Genomic DNA, 17,451 nt, shown 5'->3' with positions numbered 1-17,451 from the left:
ATCAATCAATCAATCAATCAATATAGTGTTTGTTTATTCATGATTGTGTGATAATCAGCCTTTTGACTTTCTCTGTTGCATAGGAGCATTTATATCTACTATACCGGGTATGTTGATGTGTCATTAAGGTGAGATGTGATTTTGCTCTGCTTTGAACTTTTAAATATTTTGTGAAAGCTATAGGCTATTGTCAAGTTAGTTAATTTATTTATATTCTTTCTAGAATTTTCCTTTGTGTAACTTGGCGTTTCTTGTACACTTGTTATTATCTTTTTGTATGTTATATCTCTACTGTGTTTTCACTGAAGCCTTTGCAACGCTTTGGGATCCAGACCTGAGCCAGTGTTGAGAAATGTACAATCCAATAAAAGCTGGTCAGACAGAGATATGGTTATACCAGAAGGGTGAGTGTTTGAAAGTTCATGTTTGAAAGTGATGAACGCACAAAACTACAAAACACATATAGACACTATGGTCCTGGATATCATGTTTTAGGCCTATTTACGTATAATATACCGTGCATAAAGTATATTATACTTTATGCACGGTACTGTATACTGTACTGTACACACGTATGTATGTACACTCTCAATGTAGTTCTGCGTGGAATGTGAACAGTCTCACATTAATTAGTAATGCAAATGTAAAAACTGCTAATCAAGTATTTCAGGTCAGACCCCTGGCCTGAACCTGTTTTGTGTCATGTTTAAAATACAGCGAGGGGGAAAACACCACCACACTACTCCAGTGGCTGGTAACTGCTGGTATAGAAGGAAATGTTTGGTAAAATATGTATACGTAGGCTATTTATTGTTTTGCTATGTAAACAAATTTACAACGCAAAGTTACAAAATATGCCTTTAATCAACTATGTTTTTGATTTTCTTTACAGACTTACGTACCCTCAGGCAAGAGCCATGATTGGGTAAGCCAGTTTTCTTTACCTTTACCTGAGGTTATTTTGCATTCAAGGCATTGCACTGCACATTGTATAATGTTACAGCCCAAGTTCAATGATAAATATCTTTACAACAAGGTCAAATTAGAACACCTCTTTGAAACACTTTGTTCAATCAGCAACACTCTTGTCATAGAACGCCTTCTGTGTCCTGCTTGAACTACAGTAACATTGTGCTCGTTGCTGTCTGCCACAAATCAGCTACTGTAACTGCATTTTTCTTTTCTTTTTTCCTTATTTTCATAAATGATGATGATAAACTTTATTTCAGACACATGGTCCATAAAAAACATATATACAAAAAAACAGACAAACAATACGTGTACAGTCTGGAACGTGCAGTTCCAGACTGTTTACATTCATTTTTTTTAAAACATATAAACATTGCCTCCAGTGTTTCCAGAAGCAGGATGTATATCTTATTTCACTCTGTGTGATATCCGTCAAGGCCATAATTAATTCATTCTTTGAATCATTGAGTCTACACATAAATTTAAACATGAAATTCCTCTGTACCGCTCAGTGCTATTGAACTCCCTTTACGTCTGTGGGCTGGTTAAAAATGTATTGAGCCAATGAAAAGTATTAAAAAGCACTTTGGCCAAAGCTTCCTAAATCCACTTGAGCTGGATGTTTTTTAATTTCCTGGATGTTTTTTCATTTCCTGAAAATGTTACATTTTGGAGTTAGCTGGTTTCCTGTTACGTTAGCAGAGATGTCTATGTTTATGGTTCAACTGTGGGTGAATATTGCTGCCAATCACTGGCAACAACACTCAAGGTCTTGACCTGTAGTTCATCTTCATCACAATAGTACCACAGCATCTCGCATACTATTGCTTAAACCTCTGTTGTTTGAAGTCATGTTTCAGTTTTCAGTCTTCACTGCTATTATGTCCAGTGTTTTGGTATTATATTTAAAAACATGGTGTAATAAGGATAAAACTATGTTTGTGTCTCAACAGGAGAACAGATGTGAGCTCAGTTACACCATGGAATGCTCCTCTGGTTTGGGAAGGAACGTTTGATCCTGTGGTCATAGATGCCATCTGGAAGAGAATGGACCCCAGAGTTGCAATTGTTGTGTTTGCAGTTGGAAAGTGGGTATATAAGCATAGGTGATTTTAGCTTCAGTCAACAAGGGGACCAAACAAATAAATGATAATAATAATAATAATAATAAAAACATACTTTAAACCTTAAAGGTACTGGGTAGAGCACACATTTCAGAAATACATTTGTGTGTGAGATAAAACAAAATAAAAGGCAGTTTGAGTTTAATAAGAATCAAACAACCTGGTAAGTCTGTCTGCAAAGTACTTGAGGAAAAAAAACAATTAATTAGCAGACAGTTGCAAAGTAGGCTAATATACTGCGGCCCTCACATCTACGACACACCGCCAATCCGACCGACATGTCTGTGTCATTGTGACGAGGGCTTTGTCAGAGTACCCATTATACCCGTTTGTGTCCATTTTGTGAGATATCTGTATCTGTCATCCCTTAATTGTACCTTTTATACCCATATATGGAAATCCCTGCCTGATGTCATCAGTATATGCCCAAATTGCCCATATAATTCGCATCATATTGGGCATGGGCATAGCATAGATATGGATCCTTATCAGTTAGCATGACACACACCATGTCTGTGTGTAGCTGCAGTGGGAACTCAACTATGGTCATGTCATGTCTGAGTCATAATGATCGACGGTGGTCACTTTGCATCACATTTTTATACTAGATGGCTTGGCAGAATCTAGTTACCAAACCAGGGCAACTACATTCTGCCAACTACATTCTTTGACATGCTTGTTTACTTCCTAGTAGTAGCTTTTCTTCTTGTTATATGCTTGTGTCTGTAGTCCGATAAGAGGCTTTATAGCCAGATCGATATGTCATTGGCTGTCCCTGATGATGATGATGCGACAGATACCTGAGTCATGTGTCATGTGACCACACCTGTTTTCACAGAGAGGGCACTCTCTGTAAAAATACACAAGATGCTTTAGAGAAAACAGTTTCAAAGACATTAAAAACAAAGAAACAAACCAAAAAAAACTCAAGACGTCCGTCTTTAACATTTCTTACAGAGGCTATTTGATTTGAGTTGATGGTGGAGACAGATTCTTGATTGAATCTTGAATGATTTACTTAAGTAAAAGTATCAATACTGCAATATAAAAGTACAAAGGTATTGGCATCAAAATGTACTCAAAGTACCAAAAGTAAAAGTACTCATTTGGCAAAATGTCCCATTTCAAGTCTTCAAATGTACTGTATAACTTTTCTTTTTTTTAATAGCTGATCCTAGCTCACAATGCGTAAAATAATTGTAGTGGAGTAAAAGTACAATATTTGTAAAGGACAAATACGTCAAAATTGTACTCAAGTACAGTGCTTGAGTAAATGTACTTATAGTTCCACCACTGCTCCCAGGTACACACGCTTCCTGAAGGGTTTCCTGGAGTCAGCAGAGAAGTACTTCTTCGTTGACTTTCGTGTCACTTACTATGTGTGCACAGACCACCAGGAAGAGATTCCCAAGGTGGGCATTTGATTTAGCGTCCTTTAGTTTTTAGTGTTGGAAGTCTAATAACAATAAAGACTGTGTGTAATGTGTAAAATATCTAATCATTTAATGTCACATGTTTTAATTAATTAGATTGAGTTAGCAGCAAGAAGGAACATCACTGCCCTCAACGTCCCCAGTGCCACTCGCTGGCAGGATGTGGTGTTAGGAAGAATGAAATGGTCAATGATATTCATTGATGAACAGGTATTTATTTTATGTATGTCTGTCTGTCTGTCCACTTTACTTGTTTTACTTTAACTATTTGTTTTATCGTTTTATTTATTCACACGTGCAAAAAAATAACTGTTAGAAGTTATTCATCCTCAAGTAAATCATTGTTCACCTTGATACCTGACCAAGAAGGGAGATGTCAGTAAACATGATTCAGTCAGTAAACATGCTTTAAGAAGGTGACTGGATTCAAAGGCCTGTTAACAGGAATGGAATATACAATATACAAATCCTTCCTTTTCTCTCTCTGTTCTCTCAGATCCGTAATGAGGCAGACTACGTGTTCATGATGGATATTGACAGTATCTTCTATGGTCGCTTTGGAGCAGAGTCTCTGAGCCGTCTGTCAGCTGTTCTCCACCGTAATTTTTACCAGGTTTACTCCTTTTCTGTCATAATTTAGTGTTCTTTATCATTTTGGTATACTGTAAAAGACAGATGATCAGGCCACGAACTACTGTAAAATGCCACACCTCTTCCAAAATGTTTTCTTCCCTTTATTATATTACATACTGTAACTTATCCAGGCCTGCATGGGATGTATACAGGTTTTCCAGGAGAGTTTTGAACCCTGTAATGGAAAATGTCTGGTCTACTTTTGTGTCTTTGAAAAGGACAACAGTGCTTTGATTCATGATCTGTAAGGAAGAGTGGATCTGAAATGTGTGTCAGTGCCTCAAATGGCCTTAAATGTGATTAATAGTAATATGTAATGTTCATCATCATTATTATCAGGGCGCAGAGAGAGACTCGTTTCCATATGAGCGTCGCAAAGAATCTCAGGCCTACATCCCATATGGTGAAGGTGATTACTACTACTGTGCTGCAGTATGGGGAGGCCAGCTGGAGGACATGTACAAACTGGTCAGGTCAGTGGTCATCAATGTGTCCGTACAGACAAAGGTGTCCGTCTTGTCCTTGGCACATTTTTAGATTTCCTGTTTTACACAATAATGTCCTTATTTTGATCACAAGACCCAATTAGGTTTTCTAATGTATAACACTGATCTAATGTATAACACTGGCACTAGTGGTTCTCAAATGTTTTATTTGCAAGGACCCCCATAAGAGTTACAGACCTGTTAGGGTCATTCAGGGCTATCTCTTTATGTGTTTCTGGTAATATAATTGTCTGTTCATTTTGTATGTCTTTGGTAAAAGTTTTATTTTGAAAAAAAAAAAAAAAAGATCTCCATCTTTTGAAAGTTGAGTAACTGGTAGAATATGGCCAATATCTGAAGCTGGCGGAATCTGTGGAAATGATAAAGTATTATGTCTTGTTATGCCTTGTGTGGACCAGTTGGAGAATCTTCCACCATTTTTGCCCGGTTTAAATTAAATGTTGTAACTTACAATATGTTATTTTAATATAAATCTCTCCTCAGGTACTGTTATGAACAGTCAGAGATCGACCGCAAGAACAACATTGAGGCAGAGTGGCAGGAAGAGAGTCATCTGAACAGGTATTGAACAGCTGTTCATGTGCTACTACTGGATTATTATATATCCCTGTAGTTTGTGGGTAGCTTCACTCAGTGGTGTAGTTATGTTGGGTCCCATGCAGTGCAGGCTATTACAGTATGTTGGGCCCCATCCCCTGTGTACTGCAGCATGTATGAAGGGATCTCAGGGCAGATTTAACCCTATTATGTGTTTTGGTCTGGATGCCTCCTTTAAAGAGATCTTAAAAATATGTCTGTCTGTCTGTTTTTGTTTACATTCAGGTACTTCTTGTACAATAAGCCCACCAAGGTTCTATCTTCAGAGTACCTGTGGTCAGACTATGACCAGAGTGGACCAGACATCAAAATCAAACGTATTTCCCAGCTGGTGAAGAACTATGCTGAGATACGACCCAACTGGTGATAGGTTTGATTCTGTAGTGATCTGATGCTGCCTAATATGTTGCCTGAGTATTGTCTTATATACTATGTATTGTATGGACCTCATCTGTGGTCTCATGTGACCTGTCAGATTCCTTGTATGAACCTCATACTTGAAATTGGAACATGGCTTGGACAGCACCGTGAAACCAACCATATACGCCTACAAATACGCAGCATGCCCAAAGTAAATAGCTTGTTGTTCTTTCAACTCTATGTGGAACTGACGTTGAGAATACAAGTTTGAACTTACTGCAATAGAAGGTTTTTAATTCTCGCCTAAATATTTTCTATAAATAAGGATTTTGAGTATATTAAGACATGATCTCCGGTGCAGCTGGGTTGTTCTAGTCTCTTCTATGTCTATGGGGAACTATGTGTGGGTGTACTGTTTTGTTCATTATATTTATCGCTTTGTGGGGTGATCCAGCCACGTTTTGTTTTATTTCATGTGTGTTTGTTTTGTGTATCATTATTATTAGTATTCATTTATTTTTTTCTACTTGCCTTTGTTTTGTTTGTTTGAATAACTTGAGTCAGGCCTGTCAGGGTAGGCCTATGATTCTTTTGCTGGAGTAGTTTTAAACAAATTCTTTGATACTTTTTGTATGTTGTTATTGCCCTGTAGTTACAATGATAGTATAGCATTTATATGACACATTATATAATGCATTCTCACATTTTGCCTATGTGGGTGTTTTACATAAAATGTAAGTATGTCATTATTTAACGTATGCTCAGAATCTTGAATAAACAAAACTGTTAATGTTATTATTATTATTAAATATATTTTTTCTATAGATGCATAACACTGCTTTATCATATATGAGCTGGAACACACAATGTGGCCACAGTATGAAGCCTTACCTTGCACATGACTGCAAAACATTTGATTCTGTGAGCGGGGAAAAACATATATATTAATATTTCATTATATGATAATATTATATTATATTCAAAATTAGTTTTTCCCAGAATCAAAGGTTTTAAGGTCATGATTCACCAGTAGCCGGGATGGCTTGATTCTAGGGTTAAAATAATTGATGTATTGATTTCTTTTTGAAAAACTAATGGCCTTTTTTGAGTGGAACCACTGTTTCTGTATGGGAAAATTATAATTTCTTTATTTGTGCATATATCTAAAATTAAAAAATATGTTTGAATAATGTTGGTGACTCACAGTGTGTAGGGATGACATGCACATTAATATGTTGCAGGAGATTTGTGGTATTGTATGTGCAGTGCACCACATTATGTCGTACGGTATGGGAGTCACATGTGACCACAGTGGAAAAGAGCAACAACATGGTACTGTATGGGATCTGTTGAGAAGGAGCACCAAGGCAAAGTGGATTGATTTAATCTATAATATATTTATTATGGAAAGACTTACATTTTAGCTTTAGAGGTCAAAGTGAAATCTTCACGGATAACTGGTTTAAATGAATTACCCATCATCATTAATGGACCTTATATTCCCATGTTGGAAGACAATTCTGCTTGTCTGCATGGGAATACTTGTCGGATATGTGGAATATTTTATCAACCTGTCTGACCAGACCAGCTTTTGTAGTGCATGCAGCAAATTTTTTCAAGACCGGTTTTGAGACTGCGTATATTACCCAATTACATAATTATATTTTATTGGCTATTCAGAAAGTACCGTATTGTTCCTTAGATTTGATAATTTCTTAAAATATAAACATTATATTACAACCAACGATGTGTTTCTTTCCCCTCATCATTCCCACCTTAGATCCATACACACCCTTAGTTGGATGAACTTACGGTAATGCTGCAAATCAATCCCAAAACTCAGGAACAAGAATTAAAACAGTATTCTGAAATACCCAAATGATCCAACCTAATTTGATAATGGAAATCCTGTAAGAAACATTTTGATGAGAAACTATTCTTTTGCATTAGTCAGGTGAGAAATTGTTCTCCTAATTAGGTTAAACACCTGTTGCAGTAAATGATAAACATACCTAACCTTAAGAATATGGACATAATAAGAATGGAGTTTAATGTCTGAGGGTGATGATTTGCACAGCTGGTAGCTATAGTAGGGTGGGTCTGGGGGTCCTGAACACCCTCCTGGTGGTTCCAAATACAACCACTGGTGGCCAGGACCAGTTGAACCGGCTCCAACTGTAGTTTATAATGTGTATGTATGACCCACCCCCTCCCATCTCTCTGTCTTGACATGCTTCTCGTTGCCTTCTGGAGGCGGCTGCTGACTGCCTGAGTTTATTATTTCAGATAGCAATCTGTTACTGCGGTTAGCACAGAGTTTCAATTTAACAACACTTTAACTTAGTTTCGATTTTTGCACTATTTATTTCAGTCAACAACTACCTTTGTGATCTACATCTCTCTATGCTCACGCCCTAAGTGGCTGATGTGCTTGTGAAGTGACACTATGCTATTGAAGACTTGGAAGAGTCATGGTTACATCTTCGTTGCCTTAGTTGCTGCTGCTGTCTTGACAAGGTAAGATATTCTTTTTCATCAACTATTTTATTCGGTGATGATTTCACCATAATGTAATTACCTTCCCGGTACAATCCAAATGCAATCTTAGTTATTGAGGGGTAATCCATTTGCAAGAGAAGAATCATTGCCATTCTATGTTTCTGCAAACCACTGACATGTTGCATGTCAATGCAACGTGTCAGTGGTTTGCGTGTAGATATTGGGAGGCACCAAGCAATAATATCTACTTGAAATAGTATGTTTAATCCTGTTCTTTGTTAGGCCAACAGCACAAAAACTATGTCCTTAATATACAGTATATATATTTAGTATAAACGTTTTTTATTCACTTATTGCTTCTGTTAAATAAGAACACAAAACACCTTTGTCATGCAGTGTGCGTAACACAATGTTCTGTGTGTTTAGGTTCATCTATGTGTGGTCTACTGTTTATGGCCCGCAGGCCATAACAAGGTGAGATCTGGTTTCTGGTTTCTTTCACATTCAGGATATGAATAATCATACCGCCATTTAGAAATGGCAGAAGATGATTTATAACCTGTCTCCTCACTCAAGCTTTTGCAAAGAACACAGCCAGACAGTAGAGAAAGTAACAAACCAGCCCAAGAAACTCCCCAAGGAAACCTCCAAGACACCCCCCAAGGAAACCCCCCAGACACCCCCTAAGGAACCATGGCATGTTGGTGACCTCCTGATGCCTGAGGGGTGAGACGCCATTCAACTCTCACCTTTGTTGAGTTCCTAAATGCATTCTGTGTTGTCTTTACGTGTCTGTACTGTAAGCCTAAATATGGTTCTTATTTTCTTTCAGACTTAAATACCCACAGCCGAGAGCATTAATAGGGTAAGTTAAAGATACACAGCTTGGAGGAACCGGTTTGTTTCAATGTTTTTGAGTGAAGATGTTAACATATTCAATAGATTCAATTGAAGTAGATTTGAAAATTATGATTTTTTTGAATTTCAGAAAGTTGGAAAGTTCACATGGCTTTCCTAAAATAGGGACACCAGGGTGAGAGTCATTAACTCTTCACTTTTCAACAAGACAGAGTCACAGCTTCAATGTTATAGAATGGAAAATAGTCCAGTTCAGATGATAGACATTAGACAAGCCAATGGGCCAATCATGTGATGTCTCTGCGCTGTGGGCCAGTGCTACTGAAGGATTGGCCCTTGATCTCATGCGCTTGGTGGCCGCCCAGCCCCAAAAATACCATAAAAGAAAAAAAAAAATATATATATATACCCAAAACGGGGAGCAAAAAAAAGTACCGGTAGAATAGTCAGTCCACAGGGCATAATTATGTCCGGTATACCAGATGCCCTTGCAGTCCACCCCTGTCTCTCTCTGTGAGTGTTTGTGTGTGGGTGTATTAGCTTCTTACCAATCTGGCAAGCCATCGTCAAAGAAAAGGGAACGCCGTTTGTTTCTTACTGACAGTATACAAAGGCCATGGGTGTCAGCTATGATGAAATAAAAATGCAATCTGCTGATGAATCATTCTGTTGAATGAATGTCATGGCGTCCATATTTTAGGCATGCCAGGGTGACAGTGGTTAACTTCATTTTTCACTGACTCGCTGAAGAGGGACACAGTGAGTCTAATATGTGTGCTCAGTCTCAGAGACAACTCTGATGATGGTCTCACTGCAGGGTATAAGTATCATTGTGAGTGTGATGACTCTTCATACATGTAAAAACTAATAGATGTAGACCTACATTCTTTGCACACCTCCCCCTGGGTAATCAGCAGGGCTGGATCTAGCTTGCATGACACGATTGACACCCTAGGTGGACAGACACCCCCCACCTTAAGCGAGACAGAAAACAGAATATTGTCACCCTACTGTGTAGGACTACAGTGGAGGTTGCAATGGGTGGAATATAATCTTCCTCAAAAAATTACTTGGGCCATTTGTTTAATAAGGTGACGATATTGCACTTGTTGAACAACAACTCAAATCCACTCACACCAATGTGATTGGATTTAAACCCAGTTCTTTATATTAGTGCGTATGTTCTAAATATTTAGATGCACCAATCTCACTTTCTTCAAAATTCTTCTGATTCTGAATAGGAGAACAGATGTGAGCACAGTCACACCCTGGAATGCTCCTCTGGTTTGGGAAGGAACGTTTGATCCCCTGGTTATAGATGCCATCTACACACCAATGGACCCCAGAGTTGCAATTCTTGTGCTTGCAGTTGGAAAGTGGGTATACACACAAGCACACAGACACACAGACGCACGCACGCACGCTAATGAAGCTCGGGTGGCACACTGGTAAAGTACCTGCCCACCATTGTGGAGTCTATAGAGTTTCAAATCCACCATGGTGCACCCAGCTTTGTCAGAACACAATTGGTCCATGTTCTAGGGAAGGAAGCCTGGTGGGGAGTGTGATGCATGTACTCCTACCGGTTGGGCCGGTGCAGGCAGTGTTGGGCGGGAGGAGTGAGATGGAGGCACTGTGTCTGACTCCTCCCGGAGGGGGCTCCTCACTGGCAGATGAGCTACACAGAAATGTGTGTGGGGAGGGATTGGCATAATGACTAAATTGGGGAGAAAAGCGCGTAACAAATAGTTGTCTAGTAAAGTATGTGTTAACTGTAGTCCTGTTAGAGTTTACTTTTTGACTTCTTATAGCCTAGGGATATAAATTGTCCCTGGACCTGATGCTCCAGTACTGTTTGCCAGATGGTAGCAGAGTAAATAGCCTACTGCTGGGGTGTATAGGATCCTTGAAGATCCTCCACCTTCCAAGCGCTGAAGTGTCCTTGAGCAAGACACTGAACCCCTAACTGCTCACGATGAGCAGGATGGTGCCTTATGGTTTCCTCCGCCATCGGTGTATGAATAGGTGAATGTGAAGTAGCCTACATTGTAATGTAAAGCACTTTGGAGAAAAAGCATTATATAAATGCAGTTCATTTACCATGAAAAATGGGTTTGGGAACCTCTGGGTGTAGAGGTCTTGCATGGCACAGCTCACTTCTGGTGATCTGTGCTGTTTGAACCACCCTCAGAAGAGTGTGTTCTGTGTTGAGCATCTTCTGCACCAGAGGCATACAGTATAGTGAGTATACAGATGCAGTCAGTCAGAGTATCCTACAGAGTTCAGTTTGTTTCGTTTACACTTGGCTACATTCAATAGAATGTGTTGATTTCCCTAGGTCAGCTTCAAGACAAAATTACATCGACATATAATACAATTCATCATTTCATAATTATCCTTATTTTTTTTTAAGAAGTTCCGGCTGTATTTACAGTTGATAGCATAGGCCTACTGTAGCAATAGTAGAGAGACAAGCCACGTGTTTCACATTCCATGAGAAATTGAGTAGCCTACTATAAATATGAGCATATCATGTCCACGCTAATTACTTTACAAATGTTAATCCTAGGGTCCTGGGTCTGATGGAGTCTAATGTATTTATTTATTCATTGCACCCTCCCAGGTACACACGTTTCCTGAAGCGTTTCCTGGAGACAGCAGAGAAGTACTTCTTTGTCGGCTTTCATGTCACCTACTATGTGTTCACAGACCACGAGGACGAGGTTCCAAACGTGGGCATTTATTTGATTATTATATATGATGCTTGACATGCTGCCATTTTACAATCCTAAAATAAGGATGCACATACTGTACGTTGAAAATGTATTTTTGTATCTAGTAACATACTGTTGCAAGACCAAAAATCTAAATGAGGAGAAAGATAAAGGAGAAAATAAATGGGGGTAAATGGCAAAATAAAATAAATGTGTAAAATAAAAAAGGCCACCAGCATTGTAATGTTCAGATAATGCATTCGCTTCCATTAAGGACGGCTACCGTTTCAGATGTCAATGCAGATGAGTTGATTATATATTAACCAGTAAGACTCCCTAATAGGCCAAAAGTTTGTTTTACCAATTATTACACTCTATGTGAACATTTACATCAACAAATCCCAAGTACTGGTTTTTAGGGGTGCTGAGTGTGGCGCAGCAGCGTGTCATGCATTTTCTGCAGGGCCTTGTCAATGGCTTTGTGTTCTTGCTGCTTTTTGTTGTTGTTGATCCTCTGGAAGCGCGCCCACTCGTTTGCGTGCAAATCATCTCCTAACAGGGCATCATCTGGGATACAATCCCTTTTATGCCCATATATGGAGATCCCTAACATAATCCCTTTCATGCCCATATATGGAGATCCCTAACAGAATCCCTTTTATGCCCATATATGGAGATCCCTAACAGCATCCCTTTTATGCCCATATATGGAGATCACTAACAGCTAACAGAATCCCTTTTATGCCCATATATGGAGATCCCTAACAGAATCCCTTTTATGCCCATATATGGAGATCCCTAACAGAATCCCTTTTATGCCCATATATGGAGATCCCTAACAGAATCCCCTTTATGCCCAGTTGGTTGCTAGGGTAAAAAAACATGGTTGCTATGGTAAACAGTTGGTTGCTAGGGTAAACAGTTGGTTGCTAGGGTAAAACCATGGTTGCTAAGGTGGTTGCTAACGTACACTAACAGACCAGCAACAACAGACTGTTGCCACAGCAACGTACACAAAGGTTTGTGTACACATGTGGTGTAAATTTGACATCACACCGTACACAAACAAAGGTGTGACGTGTGACGTGTGACGGACGGACGGACGGACGGACGGCCGGTGGAGGTTTTCATAGTAAACTGCTCCCTAACGGTCGCAATTAATTTCAATTTCCTCCACCTGTTAGATAGAGCTAGCAGCTCGCAGGAAGATTACAACCATCAAGATCCCGGGTGCAAACCGTTGGCAGGATGTGGTCCTGTCCAAAATGAAGTGGGCCACCGTCTACATTGATCGACAGGTAGGCCTACTGTGGGGCTTTAGCCTCGTAAACCACCCTCTTCCAGAAACAATTTCATTTGTTCCTCCTGGATTACGGAAGTTGGTCGTTTACTAGGCTAGTGGGGCTTCGCAGAAGGATAATGTGGAGCAGTGTTTCTCAAAGTGGGGTCTCGGGACCCCCAGGGGTTCTTGTTGGGGGAGGGGTTAAAATAGCATCACAATCAGTTTAACCATTTTAATCTTGTATACATTGGAATATTTCACAAACATTTTAACAACCCAGATCTTGTACGGGGGTCCCTGGCATAAAGTATTTTCAGTCCACGGCCATTCTGGGGGGCCTTGACATGCAAATAGTTGAGAACCACTGGCGTGGACAATGTGGGGATGACATTAGTATCTTTCACCTCATAGTTTTATGCCTAGCTTATGCTCCATTGTGCCTTGTGCGATGGTGTCGCTGATAGAAAGTAGCAGATCTATAAGCTCACAATGAATCAGATATTTTCTCTCAGAAACCTTATGGGATACCACACTTGGTAGAGAGGTGTGATTAGTCGATTGGTCTCAAGAGTCATGTGACAATGTCTTCCAAAATTTTTGTCTTCATGAAAAAGTGGGTCTAAGAAGAAATTTCCTCTTAAGAACGGTTGGCGAATGAGGCCTATAATTCCCCCTAGGCCAAAGAAGAAATGCAAGTACACTATACGTTTTTCAAATCAGCCTCCATGAATTCCTTATTCACGATTATTAAGCAAACCTCAAATAAGCCATGCCCATTTCCACCTGACAAGTTTTCCAACATGTTGCACTTTTTTTTTTAAACTGTGCTGGCCCACAATAAACAAATAAGCTCATGTTATATAGCGTAGTTTTACTTTAGCACAGTTGCTGTGATTAGAGTTAGGCCTGGTTAGTTACTTTGGAACTCCACAACATAGTCTGCATTTGAATCTTACAATGCAATTTGATTATTATATGTATTTATTACATTTTTTATCCCACGATTTTGTAACCACATTTTTCACCCGGTGTCAATTATCTAATAATAATGTATTCCTGCGCGCTACACTCACTCTGCCAACCTGGGGAGACAATGGACTGACCTCATGCTTCCTTCAATGCATGAGGAGTCCCAGTTGCTTCTTTTCACCTGACAGGGGGGAGTTTCCTCGGTTGGACATAGCGTGTGGAAGGAACACGTTATTCCAACCAGTACCTTTCCGCACCATCAGGCTGGCCAGGGGGAGGCAGTATAGAGACCAGGATTACTGCATGTTTTTGTGAGGGTACCTACCCTAGGAGACACGGGGAGAACGTGCAAACTCCATTTCCCTAAACCTATTCCTAACCTAAGCCTCAGGAAAACAAATACATGAATCGCTGGGAGTGAGTGGCCTGCAAAAAAATGGGGGCGAGCTTTCCGGTTACCGTACATTTTATGAAAAAAACATATTTTTTTGCTGCTATCTAAGAATTAGCTGTGAGAACTGTCTGAATGTCAGCTCCAGTTATTTTCTCTTTTCTCTCAGATCCGCAATGAGACAGACTACCTGTTCATGATGGATGTCGACAGTGTCTTCTACGCTCGGTTTGGAGCAGAGTCTCTGGGCCGTCTGACAGCTACTCTCCACCGTGGCTACTACATGGTTTACTTCTTTCTTACATTCTTATGATTCACATCAATGTTTGATAGGCATGTTATAGGGCAACGTTTCAACATTTTAACCTGAATATTGTTATACTGAGAGGATATGTGGAAAAAACTGACAAAACACGTTCCCGAAGGTACAGTAAGTGCTGGAAAAACTCTGCCGGGGGTGCCGATAGCCAAGTGGTTAAGGCACATACCACATGTTTTGATACCTGTTTGATTCCCAAAACCTGGAAGCCCTTAGTTGCATGTCACTCCTGTGTGTACTTTTATATAGATCTCCTAAAAGGCCAATGTTAATTACTTCCTATAAACACAAATGTACTGTGTAGAGTTTGGCAGTAGGCATTTTAGGCATATTTGATGTATGTACTGTTATGTATGTATGTATGCATTCTTCATGATATTTTCTGTTCTATATATATATTATCAGAGCACAGACAGAGATGGTTTTCCATATGAGCGTCGTAAAGAATCTCAGGCCTACATCCCAGCTGGTGAAGGTGATTACTACTACACTGCTGCAGTATGGGGAGGCTACATTGAAGACATGTACAAACTGGTCAGGTACAGGTTTTCATCATATTCTCCCAAACATGGGTCTCCTTCATAATCTGATATTTATACTCCCTAGTATATAAATAAATAAATACATAAATTCCATATTAATTCCAATTTATGTTACGACTCCCCCTCTAGGGCGGAGGAGCGCAACATAAATGAGAAGGACGACTTTCCGAAAAAGGATTTCTTAGCAGAGACAAAGATCTCTATTTTTACCTGAAGTGTATTGATAGCTCAACTTGCTTAAATTATAATAATTGATATTATGATGAATTATTATGCATTATTGGTCTGATCAGATACCTCATACCCTTTTTTCAAGTGTCACGATAAAGACTTCAAGGTGTTGGTTTACAGAGGTGATAACTTCTGCACTAAAAAGAAAATTGTCCCTATAAAGGTAAATAACTGAGGTTGGGATGGTTGGTAAAGTAACTAAGGGAATACTGAGGTCAAAACTGACGTCGAACTAACAAAAATAAATGACAAAGGTAGGCAAATTAATGTACTAAAACTTACAGAGGTGAACCAAAGACCAAGGCGAACAAACTAAGGCAAAATAAAGGCTACATGGGTAGAAGGAGGGCGGAATTGAGCCTCTGCTGCACACAAAACCATCTGTGGTCCACTGCTGTCACCTTTTTAGAACAGGTTCAGATGCACGGCCAATCCTGGCCAGGGCGTGGACAGGTACGTCAAATCAGATGGCATGGGCAGGTCTGAAGGCAGGACCTGGCAATCTGCAGTACTCAGTCAATCAACACCTCAATCACACCAGCACCACACCCAACTCTCCACTCTCTGCATTCACTCCACATTCAGTCTCCCATTCACCACCTTTATAATGGATAGAAAGAGTACATTATAATACGAGCCTCAAATCATGTACAGTATATATATTCCAACCCACCATAACTAATACAAAAAAAAATAACATTTACAATAATAATAATAATAATAATAACAATAATAACAATAATACGGCTGGCCGTAACACCCCCCCTCTTAAAGAAAACCTCTCCCCCCCAAAAAGAGAAGTTCTCTAGAAGAGCTAAGACTAAAGGAGATTGACACAATAGACTACAAAAGTCTTTCAAATATCAAAGTGAGGCTGGTCTCCCTCAACCTCCCAAATACAAATAGTGTGTATTCTGCTCAAACCAAGTACAATTAAAAATGGATGTGACTATTTATGCACACACAGGAGCACAGTAGACACATGCTCATAACAACAGTGACCCCTGTTTGGACCCTCAGGTACTGCCATGAAAAGTCAGAGATGGACACCAAGAACCACATAGAGGCTGCGTGGCAGGAAGAGAGCCACCTGAACAAGTAAAGCTGTCTCTCACTCACGCACGCACGCACGCATGCACGCACGCACGCACGCACGCACGCACACACACACACACACACACACACCTCCATATTATAACTTTTCATGTCCTTTCGTAAATAAATACCACCCACTTGATCATACTACTAACTGTCTACAGCATCAATCAAAAGCATCAACAAATGATGCGTTTTTAGCTTGTAGTTCTGCTACTTTTGCTGCTTTTAAATGAATGAATCCTGAAAACAAAGCAATAGTTTTGGACATACAGTATGAGGTTTCCACCCAACAGAGACGAACAATATATATCTAAAATAAGATTTAAAACATGTAAAGTTCAACATATGAATTGTCTGTCTGTCTGTCTGTCTGTCTGTCTGTCTGTCTGTCTGTCTGTCTGTCCTTTCATTCAGGTACTTCTTGTACAATAAGCCCACCAAGGTGCTGTCTCCAGAGTACCTGTGGTCAGACTATGACCAGATACCAGCTAACATCAAGGTGGTTCGTATTTCCCAGCTGGTGAAGAACTATGCGGAGGTGCGACCTAATGTATAATGTTTTATTTATTGATACAGTATGTGAATGATTGTCATCTTATTGTCTTTAATTGGCAAATGGTTTTATTTCCTCTCTGTATTTTCTTTTAATTGGTTGTACTATTATGATACTGTACTTCTTAATTGTTTCCAAAAACTTAATTTGGGACTAATGACATAATAGTTTTTATTTATTACTTATTTTGTTGATTTTTTTTAAAATCCAAGTCCCACATTTTATAAATAATCACGCAGCACGTACAGGAAATAATTAAGAATGGCCTATCTAGAAGCCTTTGATATAAAAATACACAAAAAGTGTTTATTGTCTATTTTTTGGCATCTAGTGTTAGGAATTACCACGGATAAGCTCTAAAAGTGTGAAAAAT

At 39.3% G+C, this 17,451-nt stretch overlaps 1 protein-coding gene across 1 annotated transcript; it reads left to right on the top strand.

Moving 5' to 3' along the window:
• Nucleotides 1–917: 917 nt before the first annotated feature.
• On the top strand, nt 918–17,081 carry LOC308288675 (globoside alpha-1,3-N-acetylgalactosaminyltransferase 1-like; the record flags this gene model as incomplete). Its single annotated transcript, XM_080730146.1, has 8 exons — nt 918–925; nt 1,923–2,057; nt 3,397–3,505; nt 3,623–3,736; nt 14,505–14,621; nt 15,060–15,193; nt 16,448–16,525; nt 16,940–17,081. 8 exons carry the CDS (start codon nt 918–920, stop codon nt 17,079–17,081), a joined length of 837 nt encoding a protein of 278 aa, XP_080586272.1.
• Between the last annotated feature and the right edge of the window lie 370 nt (nt 17,082–17,451).

This window comes from Nannobrachium achirus, assembly GCF_963921795.1.
Source record: "Nannobrachium achirus genome assembly, chromosome: 7".
NCBI lineage: Eukaryota > Metazoa > Chordata > Actinopteri > Myctophiformes > Myctophidae > Nannobrachium > Nannobrachium achirus.
The sequence above is the reverse complement of the archived record's forward strand: the minus strand, read 5'-3'. Positions and strand labels throughout refer to the sequence as shown.